Source organism: Symphalangus syndactylus, chromosome 8 (assembly GCF_028878055.3).
Source record: "Symphalangus syndactylus isolate Jambi chromosome 8, NHGRI_mSymSyn1-v2.1_pri, whole genome shotgun sequence".
Taxonomy (NCBI): Eukaryota; Metazoa; Chordata; class Mammalia; order Primates; family Hylobatidae; genus Symphalangus; species Symphalangus syndactylus.
In genome coordinates, this window is record NC_072430.2 from 39262669 (window position 1) to 39280881 (window position 18213).

Below are 18213 nucleotides of genomic sequence, written 5' to 3' on the forward strand. Positions count from 1 at the left end.
AGAGATAGGGTTTCACTATGTTGCCCAGGCTGGTTTTAAACTCCTGGGCCCAAGCAGTCCTCCCGCCTTGGCCTCCCAAAGTGTTGGGATTACAGGCGTGAGCTACTGTGCCCAGCCTAGAGTACAGTTCTTGACATATAGATAGAAATTAAGTATTTGTAGAATGAGTGGGGAAAAAAATGAAATGATTGTGTTGACTTTGACTTTCTCAGTGGAATAGGGCTTTGGATTCCTAGAAGAGACTTTAATGTTGAAAAATTATTTTTGTAGTTTTGAAAATGTTAAAAAATTGAACATGAGAAATCTCCACTTCTCTGGGCATGTGAAATTAAAGGGAGGGATGATCAAGTTGTGAGAGATTCCCTAGGCTAGCAGTGCTGATGCAAGGTGAACATGTAGACTGCTGTATTCCGTACCTACACACACACACACACACACACACACACACACACACACACACACACACAGTCCCCTCCCTCCTGGGAAAGCAAAAGTTATTGTTTTTGTTTTTCGAGACAGAGTCTTGCTCTGTTGCCCAGGCTGGAGTGCAGCGGCGCACAATTTCGGCTCACTGCAACCTCTGCCTCCCAGGTTCAGGTGACTCTCCTGCCTCAGCCTCCCGAGTAGCTGGGATTATGGGCGTGCGCCAACATGCTTGGCAAATTTTTTGTATTTTTAGTAGAGAGAAGGTTTCACCATGTTGGTCAGGCTGGTCTCGAACTCCTGACCTCGTGATCAGCCCACCTCGGCCTCCCAAAATGCTGGAACTACAGTTGTGAGCCACTGCGCCTGGCAGCAGAAGTTTTTGACGATTTCTAGACAATGTGTGTAAAGACCTTTAGAGTCTAAAGTTAATGTTTGCCTTTTGCAGTCTTAGGCAGATACAGTGAAGTGTAAAACACCTCTATCCAAACAACTGAGTTGGACTGGGCTGAAGATTTAAGTCCTTGAGTTCAGTGTAGTATCTCAAGGGTGGGATCCATTGTATGTTTGTTACAGGCCACTCCCTCTAGCTTTATCTGCTAAGCACTGTGAGATTGTGCTTGATTTCACTTTGCCTTTCTAGTTCAGGCCTCCAGCCTCCCTAGCTGGAGGTAAATGTCTGTGTAGAAACTGGCCATAAATTTAGGGCTCTTATGGAATTTAGTCTGTCATGCCAACCCATACAGCTGTTATAAGTTCTGCTGTTTTTTCTTTCTCTTGATGGAGTCCTGCCTGTGGCAAGCCTCAGTTATCATCACTCACGCTGAAGCTCTACAAGTACCACAGGGAGAGAGAAAGTGGCTGGCAGTTTCGGCTCACCTAGAAAGGGCTCTTCTCCCTCTGGAATTTTAATTCTGCTAGTCCTCTTTGCTATGCATAGAAGACAGCTCTTCAATCTTTAAAGCCATTTATTTATTTGAATAATCTATATAGTTTATCTAGTCGTTACTGTGAAAGCACTGGCTTGCCTCTCTCTATTAAAGCTAACCTGGAAGTGGAAGTCTCATTGTTTTTTGAATTTTTGTTGCCACAAACATGACATAAGTTTGTTCTGGGCCAGCCATGGTGGCTTATGCCTGCAATTCCAGCACTTTGGAAGGCCAAACTGGGAGGATTCCTTGAGGCCAGGAGTTCAAGACCAGCCTGGGCAACATAGGGAAACCTCATCTAAAAAAAAAAATTAACCAGTTATGGTGGCGAGCACTTGTATAGTCTCAGCTACTCTGGAGGCTGAGGTGAGAGGATTACATGAGCCCAGGAGTTTGAGGTTACAGTGAGCTATGGTTACGCCACTCTACTCCAGCTTGGGCAGCAACAGAGTGAGACCCTGTCTCTTTAAAATAAATAAATAGGCCAAATGTTTAAAGTAGAAAGTCAAAGTGGCCAGCCATTCCACTATAAAATAACCAGTGTTTTCAGTTTGATTTATAGCATTCCAGATTAGCATGTGTGTGCATGAGTTTGTCATTTTACCTTTTTTTGGAGACAGAGTCTTGCTTTGTTGCCCAGGCTGGAATGTGGTTGCAGGATCTTGGCTCACTGCAACCTCTGCCTCCGAGGTTCAAGCAATTCTCCTGCCTCAGCCTCCCAAGTAGCTGGGATTACAGGCGTGCACCACCACGCCAGACTAATTTTGTATTTTTAGTAGAAATGGGTTTTCTCCGTGTTGGTCAGGCTGGTCTGAAACTCCCGACCTCAGGTGAACCGCCCGCCTTGGCCTCCCAAAGTGCTAGGATTACAGGCGTGAGCCACCGCGTCCGGCCGGGAAATATTTTTTAAAAATTTCTTGAAGCCCTTAAAGTTTACAGACTCTGCTAATGTGATAAATACCCAATAAAAATGTAGAAAAGAAGTTCTAAGAGATTTTTATATAGAATCACTATCTGTTAACTGTTTTAGTTGAGAGTGACAGAAACTGACTCTGGTTAAACTAAACAAAGAGTGATTTATTGGAAGGATGATAGGTATACAAAAATGGGATGGGGGATGAAATTGAACAAATCTCAGAAAGGCAGGAATTGGCACAGCTCTTGGGACCTCAGTGGCAGGAGTTTGTGAACCCTTTCTTCAGGACATTGGAGACCCACTGCCCTTCAAACTCTCTCCCCATTGACATTTTAAACCCCCATAAAAGAGGGTTGTTGGATTTCTTTTGGCAGAGGTGTCTATGCTGTGTCATTCAGTTATGGTCCAGGAAATATGGTCACAAAGCATACACGTGACCACCAGGGGCCCATCCCTGCATATCAGGGAGTATTCCCAGAGAAGGGAAGTTGACACAAACCGGATTGCCTCTCCAGTGGTGTGCACCACAAAACCAGATTGGAGCATGTGGAGGGGTCAGAGTGGAGGGGATGGTATTACAGGCTCAGAACATGTCAGCAGTGGGGGAGGGCTCAGATGAAGATAGAGAATTTGTGGCAGAGCTGCACTTGTACTCCAGTCTTCAGGCTCTTGCATCTCTTACACCGCGATGCTTATCTAGAGATGGAAAAGTGTTACAGCGGAGGCTTTTGGAGGCCAGTTAGTGTGATAACTCCTGGGCAGACATGAGTGCCCAGTGTGTACAGGATGCCACTGAACTGAAATGGAAATGTTCCACTCTATATTTGCTTGAAGATCTCCTTTTGGGGGTTTTCAATAGGAAAATGGTAATGTCAAAATATAAATGTGTTTCACAGCTAGTTTTGGAAACGTTTTTCGCTCCATTCCATCTCCACATGAGATACTTACTGACAAAAATTAAAGAATTTATGCTGCTTACAAGAAAAACTTGTGGACTTCCTGCTTTTCAAAATTTCCCTGCTGAGAAAAGGAGACACTTCTGGACATACACATTCAGAGCATGGTATAGCCTATGTGATTTGTGTAAAGCTCCAAACTGTTCTCTGTAGTATGTGTGGTATGCAGTAGGGAGAGGCCAGTACATTTCAGTAAAATTGCAAGGACAGTTTCAGCAGAACTGATTTTAAGGAGCAACAGAAACATACCACTTGAAAATGAATAGGGTTCGTTTAATGGACAAAGCATGATAACAGTTCTTTGATTGCTGACGAATAATGGGTGGTTCATATTAGACATTAAGTTTTTAAAAATAAAGTTCTAAACCATTCACCAGCTGGGCAGGTTCTGTTATCCTGCTGTAGCATGCAGCTGGAATGTGCCTATTTGCTTAAGGAAATTATGCTTTTGTGATTTTGTATTCATATCAGAACTGTGTGCTTCTGTTTCCTAATAATTACTTCACTGTTATTGCATTATAACATAGTTACTCCCTGTCCTTTCATGGGATTCTTGAAACCTTTATTCAGGATCATTTCTTCTGAGTCAGTTTACAGTGCAATAAAAACTTTTTTATTTTAATTATTTTTAAAAAATTTTCCTGAGACTCAAGAGACAGAAGGCAACATATATTCCAGGGTTTTCTTTTGCTATAGAGGATATCATTAGGATGTTTGGCAAAATCTGAATAAACTTGTAGACTAGGCTGGGCACAGTGGCTCATGCCTGTAATCCCAGCACTTTGGGAGACCAAGGCAGGAGGATAGATTGAGCCCAGGAGTTTGAGACCAGCCTGGGCAATGTAGTGAAATCCCATCTCTACAATAAATAAGTAAATATTTATTGTGTTAATCTTATGTTATCTTATGTTAATCTCTTATTGTGCTGTGGTCCCAGCTTCCTGGGAGGCTGAGGCCGGAGGATCACTTAAGCCTGAAAGGTAGAGGCTGCAGTGAGCCATGATCACACCACTGCACTCCATCCTGGGTGGCAGAGTGAGATGCTGTCAAGAGAAAAAAAAAAAGAAACCTTTTCAACCTCCTTAAAATTCTCTTGTGCCCCACAGGAAGCTCTTGGACTAAAGCACAGAAAGTTATTACTAATTCTATCTGGAAGCCAGAAAATAAGGTGGAGCCAAAGATGACTCCAAACTTGGGAGACTGGGTAGACTGGATGGTGATGCTGTTGACCAAAATAGGTAATAGAAGAGGAGTATCAGGTTTTAGCTGAGAGGAGGGAGGGTTAGGATGGTGAGAAGAAGTTCAACTTTAGACTTGTTGAGTTTGAGGTGCCCATGAAGTCTAAGTGGAGCTATGTAGAAGGCAGGTGGGAATGTGAATGTGGAGTTCTGGAAAGGAATTTGGGATTGCAGTGTAGACTTGCGCTTACTCGTGGCATGTAAGGTCTGAGAAGAAGTAGCATGTAAGGTCTAGCTGAGAAGAAGTAGATGAGAATTCACTAGAGAGGCTATAGATAGTGAGGCAAGTTTAAAGAGAAAGGTAGAGACACGGAGAAGGGGAGTGGGGAGCAGCCCTGGACTGCAATGTGGGTGAGCAGCCAAAGCAGGCATCCCCGCAGTTGACTTGCCACCAAGGGAACGTGGGTGAATGACCAAGGCAGGTGTCCCCGTGGAGATCAGACACCAATGGAACGTGGGTGAATAATCAGAGGGCGTCCCCGCAATGATTAAACACCAAGGGAAGGCTGCCTTCCCGAGTCCGTGACCTGCACCGGAGTTTTGGGTCCATGGATAAAATGTGTCTCCTTTGTCTCTATCAGAAAATGAAAGGAATTGAAATTAGAAGGGAGAGATTGAAGGGTGGCGCCAAGATTGAAAGGAGAAAGAGGTTGAGGGATAGTGAGAGAGGCTGGAGAAGAGAAAAAGAGGCCGCTTACCCGATTTAAAATTGGCGAGATGTTCCATGGGCTGGTTGGTCTGAGGACCTGAAGTCGTAGGTGGATCTCTTCACACAATGAGGATGAGGACAGGGGACTGGTCTCCCGAAGGAGTCCCGCTGACCCGGGTCTTCAGCACCAAATGTTTCACGTGTGAAGAGAACCCCCCCTGCCCCCCGCACAGGCTTTGTGTGAGCAACAAGGCTGTTTATTTCACCTGGGTGCACATGGGCTGAGTCCGAAAAAGGAGTCAGCAAAGGGCAGTGGATTATCATTAGTTCTTACAGGTTTTGGGATAGGAGGTGGAGTTGGGAGCAATGTTTTGCAGGCAGGGGGTGGATCTCACAAAGTACATTCTCAAGGATAGGGAGAATTATAAAGAACCTTCTTGGCCGGGCGCGGTGGCTCACGCTTGTAATCCCAGCACTTTGGGAGGCCGAGGCGGGCGGATCACGAGGTCAGGAGATCGAGACCACGGTGAAACCCCGTCTCTACTAAAAATAGAAAAAATTGGCCGGGCGCGGTGGCTCACGCTTGTAATCCCAGCACTTTGGGAGGCCGAGGCGGGCGGATCATGAGGTCAGGAGATCGAGACCATGGTGAAACCCCGTCTCTACTAAAAAATAGAAAAAATTAGCCGGGCGTGGTGGCGGGCGCCTGTAGTCCCAGCTACTCGGAGAGGCTGAGGCAGGAGAATGGCGTGAACCCGGGAGGGGGAGCTTGCAGTGAGCCGAGATTGCGCCACTGCACTCCAGCCTGGGCGACAGAGCGAGACTCCGTCTCAAAAAAAAAAAAAAAAAAAAAAAAAAAAAAAAAAAAAATAGAAAAAATTAGCCGGGCGTGGTGGCGGGCGCCTGTAGTCCCAGCTACTCGGAGAGGCTGAGGCAGGAGAATGGCGTGAACCCGGGAGGCGGGGCTTGCAGTGAGCCGAGATCGTGCCACTGCATCCAGCCTGGGCGACAGAGCGAGACTCCGTCTCAAAAAAAAAAAAAAAAAAAAAAAAAAAAAAAAAAAAAAAAAAAAAAAAAAAAAGAACCTTCTTAAGGGTGGGGGAGATTACAAAGTACATTGATCGGTTAGGGTGGGGCAGAAACAAATCACAGTGATGGAATGTCATCGGTTAAGGCTATTTTCATTTCTTTTGTGGATCTTCAGTTGCTTCAGGCAAGCTGGATGTATATGTGCAGGTCACTGGGGATATGATGGCATAGCTAGGACTCAGAGGCCTGACAATATATACTCGTAAAAAACAAGAAAAGAAAAATCAAAGCTGTTTAGAAGGTTATAAACAAAAAATATGCCATCTTTTCCCACCCTACTCCTTACCCCATTTTCTTGTGTCTCCTTCCAGACAATTTTAGTCATATGGAAACATGTATTACACATATGGCTTATCTTTTATTATACTTTCCCATTATTGCTTTGGTTAGGAGTGCCTTTTCAGCTGCTTAATAAACATGGTTGACAGCCCACAGGCATGTGGACAAAATGGCTCATTAGTTTGATTTTTTTTTTCCTTCTCTTGTTCTGTAATGTGTTTTATGGTGGTGTGCTTATAGTCTTGTCTGAAAAAAATTTCTTCCTTTGCATTTTTGCTTTCTTTTACATTTTCTGTTCAAGCAAACATTTCTTGATATTCCTAAATCTTTCCTTGATTAATAATGCTAATATAGTGTCACATTCTTGTTTGCTTAACGTGAACAGACTGTGACCACACTGATAGGAAATGTTATTAAGTGTTAACTATTTATTAAGACTTCATAAATACTACCCTGGGTGCTAGACGTGCAATAATGAGCAAAGCAGACCTGTGTTTTTCCTCATGGATTATTACCTATGTATAAGAGAGTAATATCATTATTATTGTTTGAATCATGTGAAAGATAAGATTTAGCATCAGTTCTTAAAGGTGAAGTGATTTTGTTCTCTCAGTTTAAAGACTTCACCTTTGAGAGGCTCGCGTGTCAGTTGGCGTGCCCATCCGCCTCCCTGTATCATCAGTCCCTCTGTTTTGACTGAAGCCATATTCCACAGTCACTTCTTTTCACAGGTTCTGAAGGTGGAAAAAAAGAAACCCCAGCCACTTCTTAGTTGAACCTTAATTCTTTAAAATACATTTAATTTTGAATAAGGCTTTGGTAAAATCACACAGTTCTTCATAATGGTTTAGCATCCTCCTTCCTAGAGAGTCCAGCCTACAGTATGAATTGACCTGATCCTGCCTGTGTGGGTGTGCCTGAAATCAAGACGGATATCTTTAAAAGAGACCCACCCATAGCATTCCTGACCTGCACGTTGGTTTGAGACTGCGGGGGGAGGGGGGGGGCTCTGTAATTTCCAGGCTTTTTAATGATGTGTACAGTTGAGAGTAAATAGTTTAAATAATTTCATAGTTAGGGAGAGTTCGGCACTGGTATTAAACAGAGTTCTTAAGGCAAAATGTTTTCAGATACAGTTTTTAAAGAGATGATCAGAATGTTAATTTTTCTTGTCTTTTAAATTGCTTTTCATTTTGCTTTGTCCAGCTTAATAACTTTTTTATATTGTTATGTTGTTAATTTTTAAGTAATTTTCTGTCTTAAGATATTGGCTCAATTTTAGCTATTCTGTTCTAAACACATTACAATCTTACTCCTGCATAAAAGTTAAGTATTAAATATTGACACCAAACTTTTTCTCCTATGTGGAAGAGATTGATGAAGACCTAAATAAGTTTGTGAATAGTTTTCAGAAGTTATTTAGATCATCAAGTTGAATCAGTACCAACAGATTCCATCTATCTGCCATGCCTATCTGAATGCCTGTCCTTTGTCACAACTGTGACACAACTGTGTCTTTCCAAACTATTCCAATTTGTAACACTGAAGCAGCTTTCCAAAACTAACATTACCAGGATAGGATATTCTAAAATATCTTTACCCCTTGGATATGTATAACAATTGATTGTATAGCTATGTAAATTTTATTAATTTGTTTTTATTTGTTTATATCATATCTCTGATCAGATTGCCTGAGAGGGCAAGAAAGGATCTTTTAGTTCTTTGGGACTTTTCATAATGCTTAATTGACGATATGCCCCTGGTAAATTTTGATTAACCATCCTCACTGCAGTTGTTCCAAAGTTAAGATTAAAGTTAACACACAAACTTATCTAGCAGATTTCTTCTATAAAGCAAGATTTCTATTGAAATTGACCAAGAAGCAAAAAGTTTTCATCTATGAGATCAAAAGTAAAGTAGCTTGGTTTTTGTATATTAAAATCTAAGTATCTCAAAGGTTAAAACAAGGGATAATCTTACAATGTTTGGGAATGAATACTTAAGATGAAGAGGAACAGAAGAATTTGTGACAGTTACTAACAATTTTTCCCTTTGTTCTGGGTTTCACTTTCTTTTTACTTTTATATAATGCTGGGCCACGCTTTTTTTTTTTTTTCTCTATCACCTAGGCTGTAGGGAAGTGGCACGATCATGGCTCACTGCCACCTCGACCTTCTGGGCTCAGGTGATCCTCCCACCTATCTCCTGAGGACCTGGGACTACAGGCATGTGCCACCGTGTCCAGCTAGTGTGTGTGTGTTTTTTTTTTTTTTTTTTAAGACAGAGTCTCACTGTGTCGCCGAGGCTGGAGTACAGTGGCACAGTCTCGGCTCACTGCAAGCTCTGCCTCCCGGGTTCGCGCCATTCTCCTGCCTCAGCCTCCCCAGCAGCTGGGACTACTGGTGCCCACCACCACGCCTGGCTAATTTTTTGTATTTTTAGTAGAGATGGGGTTTCACCGTGTTAGCCAGGATGGTCTCGATCTCCTGACCTTATGATCCTCCTGCCTCAGCCTCCCAAAGTGCCGGGATTACAGGCGTGAGCCACCACACCCGGCCCCAGCTAGTATTTTTGTTTTTAGTTTTTGTAGAGACAAGATTTTGCCATGTGCCCAGGCTGGTCTCAAACTCCTGGGCTCAAGTGATCTGCCCACCTTGGCCTCCCAAAGTGCTAGGATTACAGGCATGCGCCACTGCACCCAGCCTGGACCACACTTAAATAAACATCTTAGTTTTTTGCATGATTTACTTGTGTTATCACCACCAACAAAGGTTAATTTGAACTACATGTTTCTACAGGGGCCTACTGCTGATAATTATTTGGAATACTATGGCTGGGTGCTTTAAGAGTGTGTGGTAGTAAAACATTTACAAATATTTTACATTCTAAAGCTGAATATACTTTTGAACTTGTAATCTCTTCATCTGTAAGCCAATATAGTACTTTTTTGGGACAGGCTTTCTCTTTGTTGATTTATATTTTTTGCTTTTTTTATTAGAACAAAAGAAATTATGCTGGCATTTTAGAATCTATTTAAGAAAATCAAATAATGATAAAAATCATTGTTAGGTGGTGTTCTTATGCAGTCCTTCTTGCTCCCCTTCTTTTACTGTTCATCTGAAGGGCATATAATTTATAGGTTATTTCTATTGAAAACAAGTAGCCCTGCTTATCTCTTAGTGTTATATTTGACTGTTGCTTACAAAATTCTTTTTTTTTTTTTGAGACGGAGTCTTTGTCCCCCGGGCTGGAGTGCAGTGGCGCAATCTCGGCTCACTGCAAGCTTCGCCTCCCGGGTTCACACCATTCTTCTGCCTCAGCCTCCCGAGTAGCTGGGACTACAGGCGCCCGCCAACACGCCCAGCCAATGTTTTTTTGTATTTTTAGTAGAAACGGGGTTTCACTGTGTTAGCCAGGATGGTCTCGATCTCCTGACCTCGTGATCCGCCCGCCTCGGCCTCCCAAAGTGCTGGGATTACAGGCTTGAGCCACCGCGCCCGGCCAATTCTTTTTTTTTTTTTTTTGAGATGAGGTTTCGCTTTTTTTGCCCAGGCTGAAGTGCAATGGCTTGATCTCGGCTCCCCACAACCTCCATCTCCCAGGTTCAAGCAATTCTCTTGCCTCAGCCACCTGAATAGCTGAGATTATAGGCATGCACCACCACGCCCCCCTAGTTTTGTATTTTTAGTAGAGATGGGGTTTCTCCATGTTGGTCAGGCTGGTCTCGAACTCTCAACCTCAGGTGATTCGTCCGCCTCGGCCTCCCAAAGTGCTGGGATTATAGGCGTGAGCCACCATGCCTGGCCTAAAATTCTTTTTTTTTTCTTGTTTCCAGTGAGATTGGAATTTAGAAAATTCCCCCTTTTTTTTTTTTGACACAGAGTCTTGCTCTGTCACCCAGGCAGGAGTGCAGTGGTGTGACCTTGGCTTACTGCAGCCTCCACTTCCCAGGTTCAAGCAACTCTCCTCCCTCAGCCTCCCAAGTAGCTGGGATTACAGGTGTGCACCACCAATCCTGGCTAATATTGGTATTTTTAGTAGAGGTGGGGTTTCACCATGTTGACCAGGCTGGTCTTGAACTTCTGACCTCAAGTGATCTGCCTGCCTCAGCCTCCCAAAGTGCTGGGATTACAGGTGTGAGCCACTGTGCCCGGCGGAACTTAGAAAATTCTTAAGGTATAATTCAGCAAATCTCTAAGGACCTAGATTTTAGGTGGGAATATTTTTCTTGCCATGATGGAAATAAACATTTTTAACCTCTCTTTTAGATCCATCATGTTACACAAAATGGAGGACTATATAAAAGACCGTTTAATGAAGCTTTTGAAGAAACACCAATGCTGGTTGCTGTGCTCACATATGTGGGGTATGGCGTACTCACCCTCTTTGGATATCTTCGAGATTTCTTGAGGTATTGGAGAATTGAAAAGTGTCACCATGCAACAGAAAGAGAAGAACAAAAGGTAACTGTTAGAGAGTTTTTGATTCTGTAAATAGAAGGCTTTTATGGAAATCTGAGTATTTTTGCACAAAAGTTTTTTCTCAGAAATTTGGGCACACATTAAAATTAAACTATTCCAGATGCAGTTAAATGAAAACATTCTACAAAGAAAGCTGAAAACAAGGTTAAAGATATCAAAGCATTCAACATGGGTTTAATCAAGAAAAACCTAAGGAGGTGGGTGGCACTATCCCTGTTTTATGGATTAGAAATCAAAAAGTCCCAAGTTAAACGTTTCCTAAGATGCCAGGCATCAGAGCTGCTGTGTGGACAGAGGACTGTGAGGTGAAAAAGCCATGGTCTTTCTGTTCATACCACCGTGCTGAATCCCAGGTTGTGTTTACCATTTTCTGAAAAGGTTGTGTTCTTTGGAATTAATAATGTGTTTTCTCATAGATACATTATACATAGTTGGGTGATTCACACGTCAGCTCCTCTCCCCGGACAAACAAGCTGTAATACAGAATGTGGCCAACCGATTCTATTTACAATAAACAACACTCTTATTTTAGGAATGGTAAACATATGAGCATGGTTGTCTGGGGAAGAGGGCTTCATTCACTTCACTTTTCTCTGCACGTTCCTTTGTACCTCTGAAGGGTTTTTTGTTTGTTTGTTTATTTTTTGAGACGGAGTCTCTGCTCTGTTGCCCAGGCTGGAGTGCAGTGGTGCGATGTTGGCTCACTGCAAGCTCCGCCTCCTGGGTTCACACCATTCTCCTGCCTCAGCCTCCCAAGTAGCTGGGACTACAGGCAACTGCCACCACGCCCAACTAATTTTTTTTTTTTTTTTTTTGAGACGAGTCTCGCTCTGTCACCTAGGCTGGAGTGCAGTGGCTTGGTCTCGGCTCACTGCAAGCTCCGCCTCCCAGGTTCACGCCATTCTCCGACCTCAGCTTCCCGAGTAGCTGGGACTACAGGCGCCTGCCACTGTGCCCGGCTAATTTTTTTTGTATTTTTAGTAGAGACGGGGTTTCATCGTGTTAGCCAGGATGGTCTTGATCTCCTGACCTTGTGATCCACCTGCCTTGGCCTCCGAAAGTGCTGGGATTACAGGTGTGAGCCACTGCGCCTGGCCAGGTTTTTTATTTTTTTAACTTGTTACTGACTTGAAGCTCACTTCTGGAGTTGTATACATTACATATGTGTTACCTAGTCTCCATAAATAAATAAAATGAGGGTTAAAGATGCCTGATTTTACTAAAAATAAAACAAACCTGTGTGTTCTTGGCATGTCCCACATGGCAAAAGGTTGTCTTTCAGCCCAGGGGAATGTACCAGATGAGAGAAGGACTTAAGACATTAGAGTTTTAGGCCGGGCGCGGTGGCTCAAGCCTGTAATCCCAGCAATTTGGGAGGCCGAGGCGGGCGGATCATGAGGTCAGGAGATCGAGACCATCCTGGCTAACACGGTGAAACCCCGTCTCTACTAAAAATACAAAAAATTAGCAGGGCGTGTTGGTGGGCGCCTGTAGTCCCAGCTACTCGGGAGGCTGAGGCAGGAGAATGGCGTGAACCCCGGGAGGCGGAGCTTGCAGTGAGCCGAGATCGCGCCACTGCACTCCAGCCTGGGGGACAGAGCAAGACTCCGTCTCAAAAAAAAAAAAAAAAAAAAAAAAAAAAGACATTAGAGTTTTTTTGTGGTCCCTGTGCGTCCGAGGAAAAGAGGCAAGTGTGGGGTGAGCAAAGTCAACGCTGAGACGAGCCAGTGAACATTGATTGCAGAAGAAACAATTATTCAGGTAATTATGGATAGTGGTCATGTGCAAATGGGAAGAGTATATCACGAAAACATTGTTAGTTACTAGGAATACAAAACCAGTCAGTAGATATATGGATTCAAAAGTGGCTCCTGGGAGAACTCAAGATTAGGCATCCTTCTCTCTCATCTCAACCATCTTGTACTCCATCCGAGCCCCAGCACAAGTTGGCCATCCTACTCATTGCCCTGCAAGTTAATTTCACAGAGAAGGTAAATAAGTTTTTTGAATACGTAATGCAGGCAAAGCCCTGCATTCAGAAGTTGGTCCAGTAGCCCTAACTAATTTTTATCTTTTAAAACCCAAACACATTTTTAACATTTTTTATTTTATTATTATTATTTTTTAGATAAGAGTCTCACTCAGTCCCCCAGGCTGGAGTATAGTGGTATGATCTCGGCTCACTGCAACCTCAGCCTCCCGGGTCCAAGCAATTCCCATGCCTCAGCCTCCCAAGTAGCAGGAATTACAGGCATGTGCTACCACTCCCCAGATAATTTTTGTATTTTTAGTAGAAACGAGGTTTCACCATGTTGGCCAGGCTGGTCTCAAACTCCTGACCTCAAACGGTCCACCTGCCTCAGCCTCCCAAAGTGCTGGGGTTACAGATGCAAGCCCATCTGTAATCCCTGTGCCCGGCCCACATTTTTAATACTTTTTGATCCCCCTTCTACCCCTGAGCATGTCCACCCAGAGTGCATCTACAATACGTTGATTTTGTATAGCCCTCAGTGACAGCTTACCATACCCTTCCTAGGTTGTACAGTATTGCAGTTACTTGTTCACAGGCCTGAATCCTCCTACTAGACTGAGTTGATGGCAGTTATGACCGATGGTAGCTGAAGTTTTATTTATATATTCAAACTAAAAACTCTTTATCTGCAGGGACATCTCCTAGTGTAGACGCATAGTCGAAACTTAATAAGTGACATGTATAGCTGGTGCTGAGAGAAGTGCTGATTGTGGTGCAGACAGCACATTCCTGGATGAGGGGATAGTATAGGCAAAGGCATAAAGAATGTATGGGAGAATCTGGAATGTAGACAGAAGAGAAATTGTGTTTTGAAAATCAAAGTAAGAAGTTTGGTAGGCAATGAGGAGTAGTTTTTTTGTTTTTGTTTTTTTTTTTGTTTGTTTGTTTTTTTTTTTTTTTTTGAGATGGAGTCTCGCTCTGTCACCCAGGCTGGAGTGCAGTGGCGCGATCTCGGCTCACTGCAAGCTCCGCCTCCTGGGTTCACGCCATTCTCCTGCCTCAGCCTCTCCAAGTAGCTGGGACTACAGGCGCCCGCCACCACGCCCGGCTAATTTTTTGTATTTTTTTTTTTTTAGTAGAGACGGGGTTTCACCGTGGTCTCGATCTCCTGACCTCGTGATCCGCCCGCCTCGGCCTCCCAAAGTGCTGGGATTACAAGCGTGAGCCACCGCGCCCGGCCTTTGTTTTTGTTTTTAAATAGAGACAGCATCTCGCCATGTTGCCCAGGCTGGTCTCAAACTCCTGTGCTCAAGCGATCCTCCTGCCTTGGCCTCCTAAAGTGTTGGGATTACAGGAGTGAGCCACCATGACCCCAAGGGCAGTTTTCGGTCAGGAGATTTTTCATAGAGCTTGCGCAGCTGGTGCTCAAAGTGTGATGAATGAATGAAACCAACAAGATGCATCTGAATTACTTTGTGAGTACATTATCTTTGGAACTTGTTTCATGTTTACAGAAAGTAAATTGGTGGTTTAAGTGTTGGGAGCTGCCTGTGTATCGTTTGTGTGAAAGAATTAGAACACACAGATTTTATTCTTAAGTAGTTTCTAATTTTGTTGAGGAAATAAACATTTGAAAGTTATGGGCCTTTGCAAAACCATTATACAAGTAAATAATACTTAGATTATATGAAGATATAGAACAAAAAAAGTATCAGTAGCATAGGGTTAATCAGGAAACAATTCTTGGAGGAAGTAATACAAGGAAATGGGAGGCTGAGGAGAGCATTTGCCTCTGCAGTTTATGGAGAGGATTGTATTAAATTATTCAAATTCATTTCATCATTCTAATGTAGATAACATTAGCAGTTAAAACAGCCAGCTTCTGCCATTTTCTTACAAAAATTCAGCTTTTAGAGGGAAAGGAAAAGTCATTCCTTTCCTGTGATAGATCATGTTTGTTTTCTAATGCTGTATTAGATATGGGGAAAGAGGGAGGCAAATTAAGTGTTAAACTGGAAGGAGGTAAGGGAAAGTGGTTGCTTGGAATCATAAAATGCAAATATAATGTTGCTACTTCCTCATTTCACTGAGAGAGTGGTATTCATAACCACATCCTGGTTTTCTTCCTCATTTCATTATAAGAGAGCCCAGTTTAACTATGTTAATTCTTTGTTGCAGGGAAATACCGCATGTTGCTTTGAATACAACTAAATCACATGATCATACCAATAAAGATGAGTTACCATGAGTTTGTTCTATTTTATGTAAATTGCATAAAATTCTTGGAATTCTTTACCCCTTAATCCTCTGTTATTTGTGATGTTTTGGATGAGAATGTTGTTTTTCTCAATCTATGGTTTATTTCTTTGTGATGTGAGGTGAAGCTAGTAGTTCAGAAACATGTATGTGACAGATACAGCAAAAGCTTGGATTAATAAAAATGTTCTAGGCTGAGGCAGGAGGATCACTCAAGGCCAGGAGTTTGAGACCAGCTGACACAACATAGTGAAACCTCATCTCTACAAAATGAAAAAATTTAATTCAGAAAAAAAATTCTAATATTTAGATAGGAAATAGCCTGGAACGTAAGGAGTAAATTGTGGTAGGTAGTTACTACACACTCACTGAATTTTAAACTAACATTTTGCCTCCACAGCTTGTTCATGATCAGATATTTAAAAATGGGAGGACCAAATACCACATTCTCACTTATTTTTTAATTTTTTTTAAATTTTTATTTTTTTTTGAGATGGAGTCTCACTCTGTCGCCCAGGCTGGAATGCAGTGGCATGATCTCGGCTCACTGCAGTCTCCGCCTCCACGGTTCAAGCGATTCTCTTGCCTCAGCCTCCCAAGTAGCTGGAATTACAGGCATACACCACCACGCCCAGCTAATTTTTTGTATTTTTAGTAGAGACAAGGTTTCACCATGTTGGCCAGCCTGGTCTCAAACTCCTGACCTCAGCCTGCCTTGGCCTCCCAAAGTGCTGGGATTACAGGAGTGAGCCACCGTGCCCGGCCTGTTCTCACTTATAAGTGGGAGCTAAATGATGAGAACACATGGATACAAAGAGGAAAACAACACTTGTGGTGGGCAAAAAGAGGGAGAGGATTAGAAAAAAATAACCCATTGGGTGCTAGGCTTAGTACCTGGGTGACAGAATAATCTGTACAACAAGCCATTGTGATGTGAGTTTACCTGCACAACCTGCACAGGTACCCCTGAACCTAAAATAAAAATTAGAAAAAATAAGTAGATTAAAAATGGGAGGGATAGGATACGGGGAAGGGACCTTGTATGTCTATATCCCAATAGCCTTATTTTCAAGATACAAAAGAAAGAAAGTAATTCAAATACATTACTAGGAATTCCCAGAGGGATTTTATTCTTGACGTCCTTCAAAAAGTAGCGTACAGGTGGGTGTGGTGGCTCATACCTGTAATCCCGGCACTTTGGGAGGCTGAGGTGGGCGGATCACCTGAGGTCAGGAGTTCAAGACCAGCCTGGCTAACGTGATGAAACCCCATCTCTACTAAAAATACAAAAATTAGCCGGGTGTGGTGGTGGGCACCTGTAATCCCAGCTACTTGGGAGGCTGAGGCAGGAGAATGGCTTGAACTTGGGAGGCGGAAGTTGCAGTAAGCTGAGATCATGCCACTGCACTCCAGCCTGGGCGATAGAGACTGTGTCTCAAAAAAAAAAAAAAAAAAAAAGTAGCATACTAAGAATATTCTGGTATCTGTCATTTTGATGCATTAAGCTAGAGGACTGGTCATTTGGTTTGTCTTCTTTAATTCTGTGTGTGATTCTACATTTAAAAAGAACACAACTGGTCGGACACGGCGGCTCACGCCTATAATCCCAGCACTTTGGGAGGCCAAGGCAGGCGGATCACCTGAAGTCAGGAGTTGAGACCAGCCTGACCAACATGGTGAAACCCCGTCTCTACTAAAAATACAAAAATTATCTGGGGCATGGTGGCACATGCCTGTAATCCCTGCTACTTGAGAGGCTGAAGCACGAGAATCGCTTGAACCAGAGAGGCAGAGGTTGCAGTGAGCCGAGATCGCACCATTGCACTCCAGCCTGGGCAACAAGAGAGAAACTCCATCTAAAAATAAATACATACATACATACATACATACATACATACATACATACATACATACAGAAGAGCACTACTTAGCTCCCCGAGAATCACCTGAACCTAGGAGGTGGAAGTTGCAGTGAGCTAAGATTGCGCCACTGCACTCCAGTCTGGACAATGGAGCGAGATTGTCTTAAAAAAAATAAGAAGAATAAAAAATAAAGAGCACTACATTTCATTGTTTTGTGTTGTTGGGCACAGGACAGCAGTAGTCTTTTTAAATAATTGACATATCATAAAGGTTACCTGTTTAAAGTGTATGATACAGTGGTTTTTAGTATATCTACAGAGTTGTGCAGCCAGCACCACAATTTAATTCTGTGATGTTTTTCTCTTCTGAAAAAGAAGCCATGAACCATTAGCAGTCACTCCTTCCTCATCCACCCTCTGCACCCTCGGCAGCCACTAATCTACCTTCTGTCTCTGTAGATTTACTATTCTGGACATTTCATATAAATGGGATCATACAGTGTATGTTCTTCTGTGTCTGGCTCCTTTCATTTGGCGTAGTGTATTTGAAGTTCATGTTGTAGCATGTATCGGTACTTCATTGCTTCCTATTGCTGAATAATATTTCATCATATGGAGCAGTCATCTCTACTTACTGTAGGGATTTCTCACTGGTAAGAAACTACTCAAAATAAACCTTTCAAAGAAGTTTCGTAGTAGGTTTACCACTGTATCTGTTTGGACTAGTGCCAGTAGGTTTACCTCTGTATCCGTTTGGACTAGTGCCAGTATTAGGTTTGCAAGAGTTTCCCTGTTACCTGTTTTCCCTCTTTTTCATGCCAGGAAAGCTTTTCCTTCAAATAGTCCCATGGCTAGTTCCTTCACTTCCATTTTGTCCTCTGTTCTACCCAGGGCACCCCAGCTAATTTGCAGCATGACTCCCCCTTTCCTGCTTCCTTTTGTTTCCGTTAGTATTTGTCACTGTCTAACATACTTTATTTATTTTTATTTTCTTGAGACAGTCTTGCTCTGTTGCCCAGGCTGGAGTGCAATGGCGCAATCTTGGCTTACTGCAACTTCTGTCTCCCAGATTCAAGCGATTCTCCTGCCTTAGCCACCAAAGTGGCTGGGACTACAGGCGTGCGCAACCACACCTAATTTTTGTGTTTTTAGTAGAGACAGGG

At 43.0% G+C, this 18213-nt stretch overlaps 1 protein-coding gene across 2 annotated transcripts in view; it reads left to right on the forward strand.

Annotated features, from left to right (window-relative positions):
• The window catches only part of SPTLC2 (serine palmitoyltransferase long chain base subunit 2), a 109842-nt gene that overhangs the window by 10942 nt on the left and 80687 nt on the right, over positions 1–18213 (forward strand). For both annotated transcript variants that reach the window (XM_055288630.2, XM_055288631.2), the window contains exon 2: positions 10748–10942. In XM_055288630.2, the coding sequence (XP_055144605.1) occupies positions 10748–10942 (195 nt within the window). The remainder of the gene's footprint in view (positions 1–10747; positions 10943–18213) is intronic.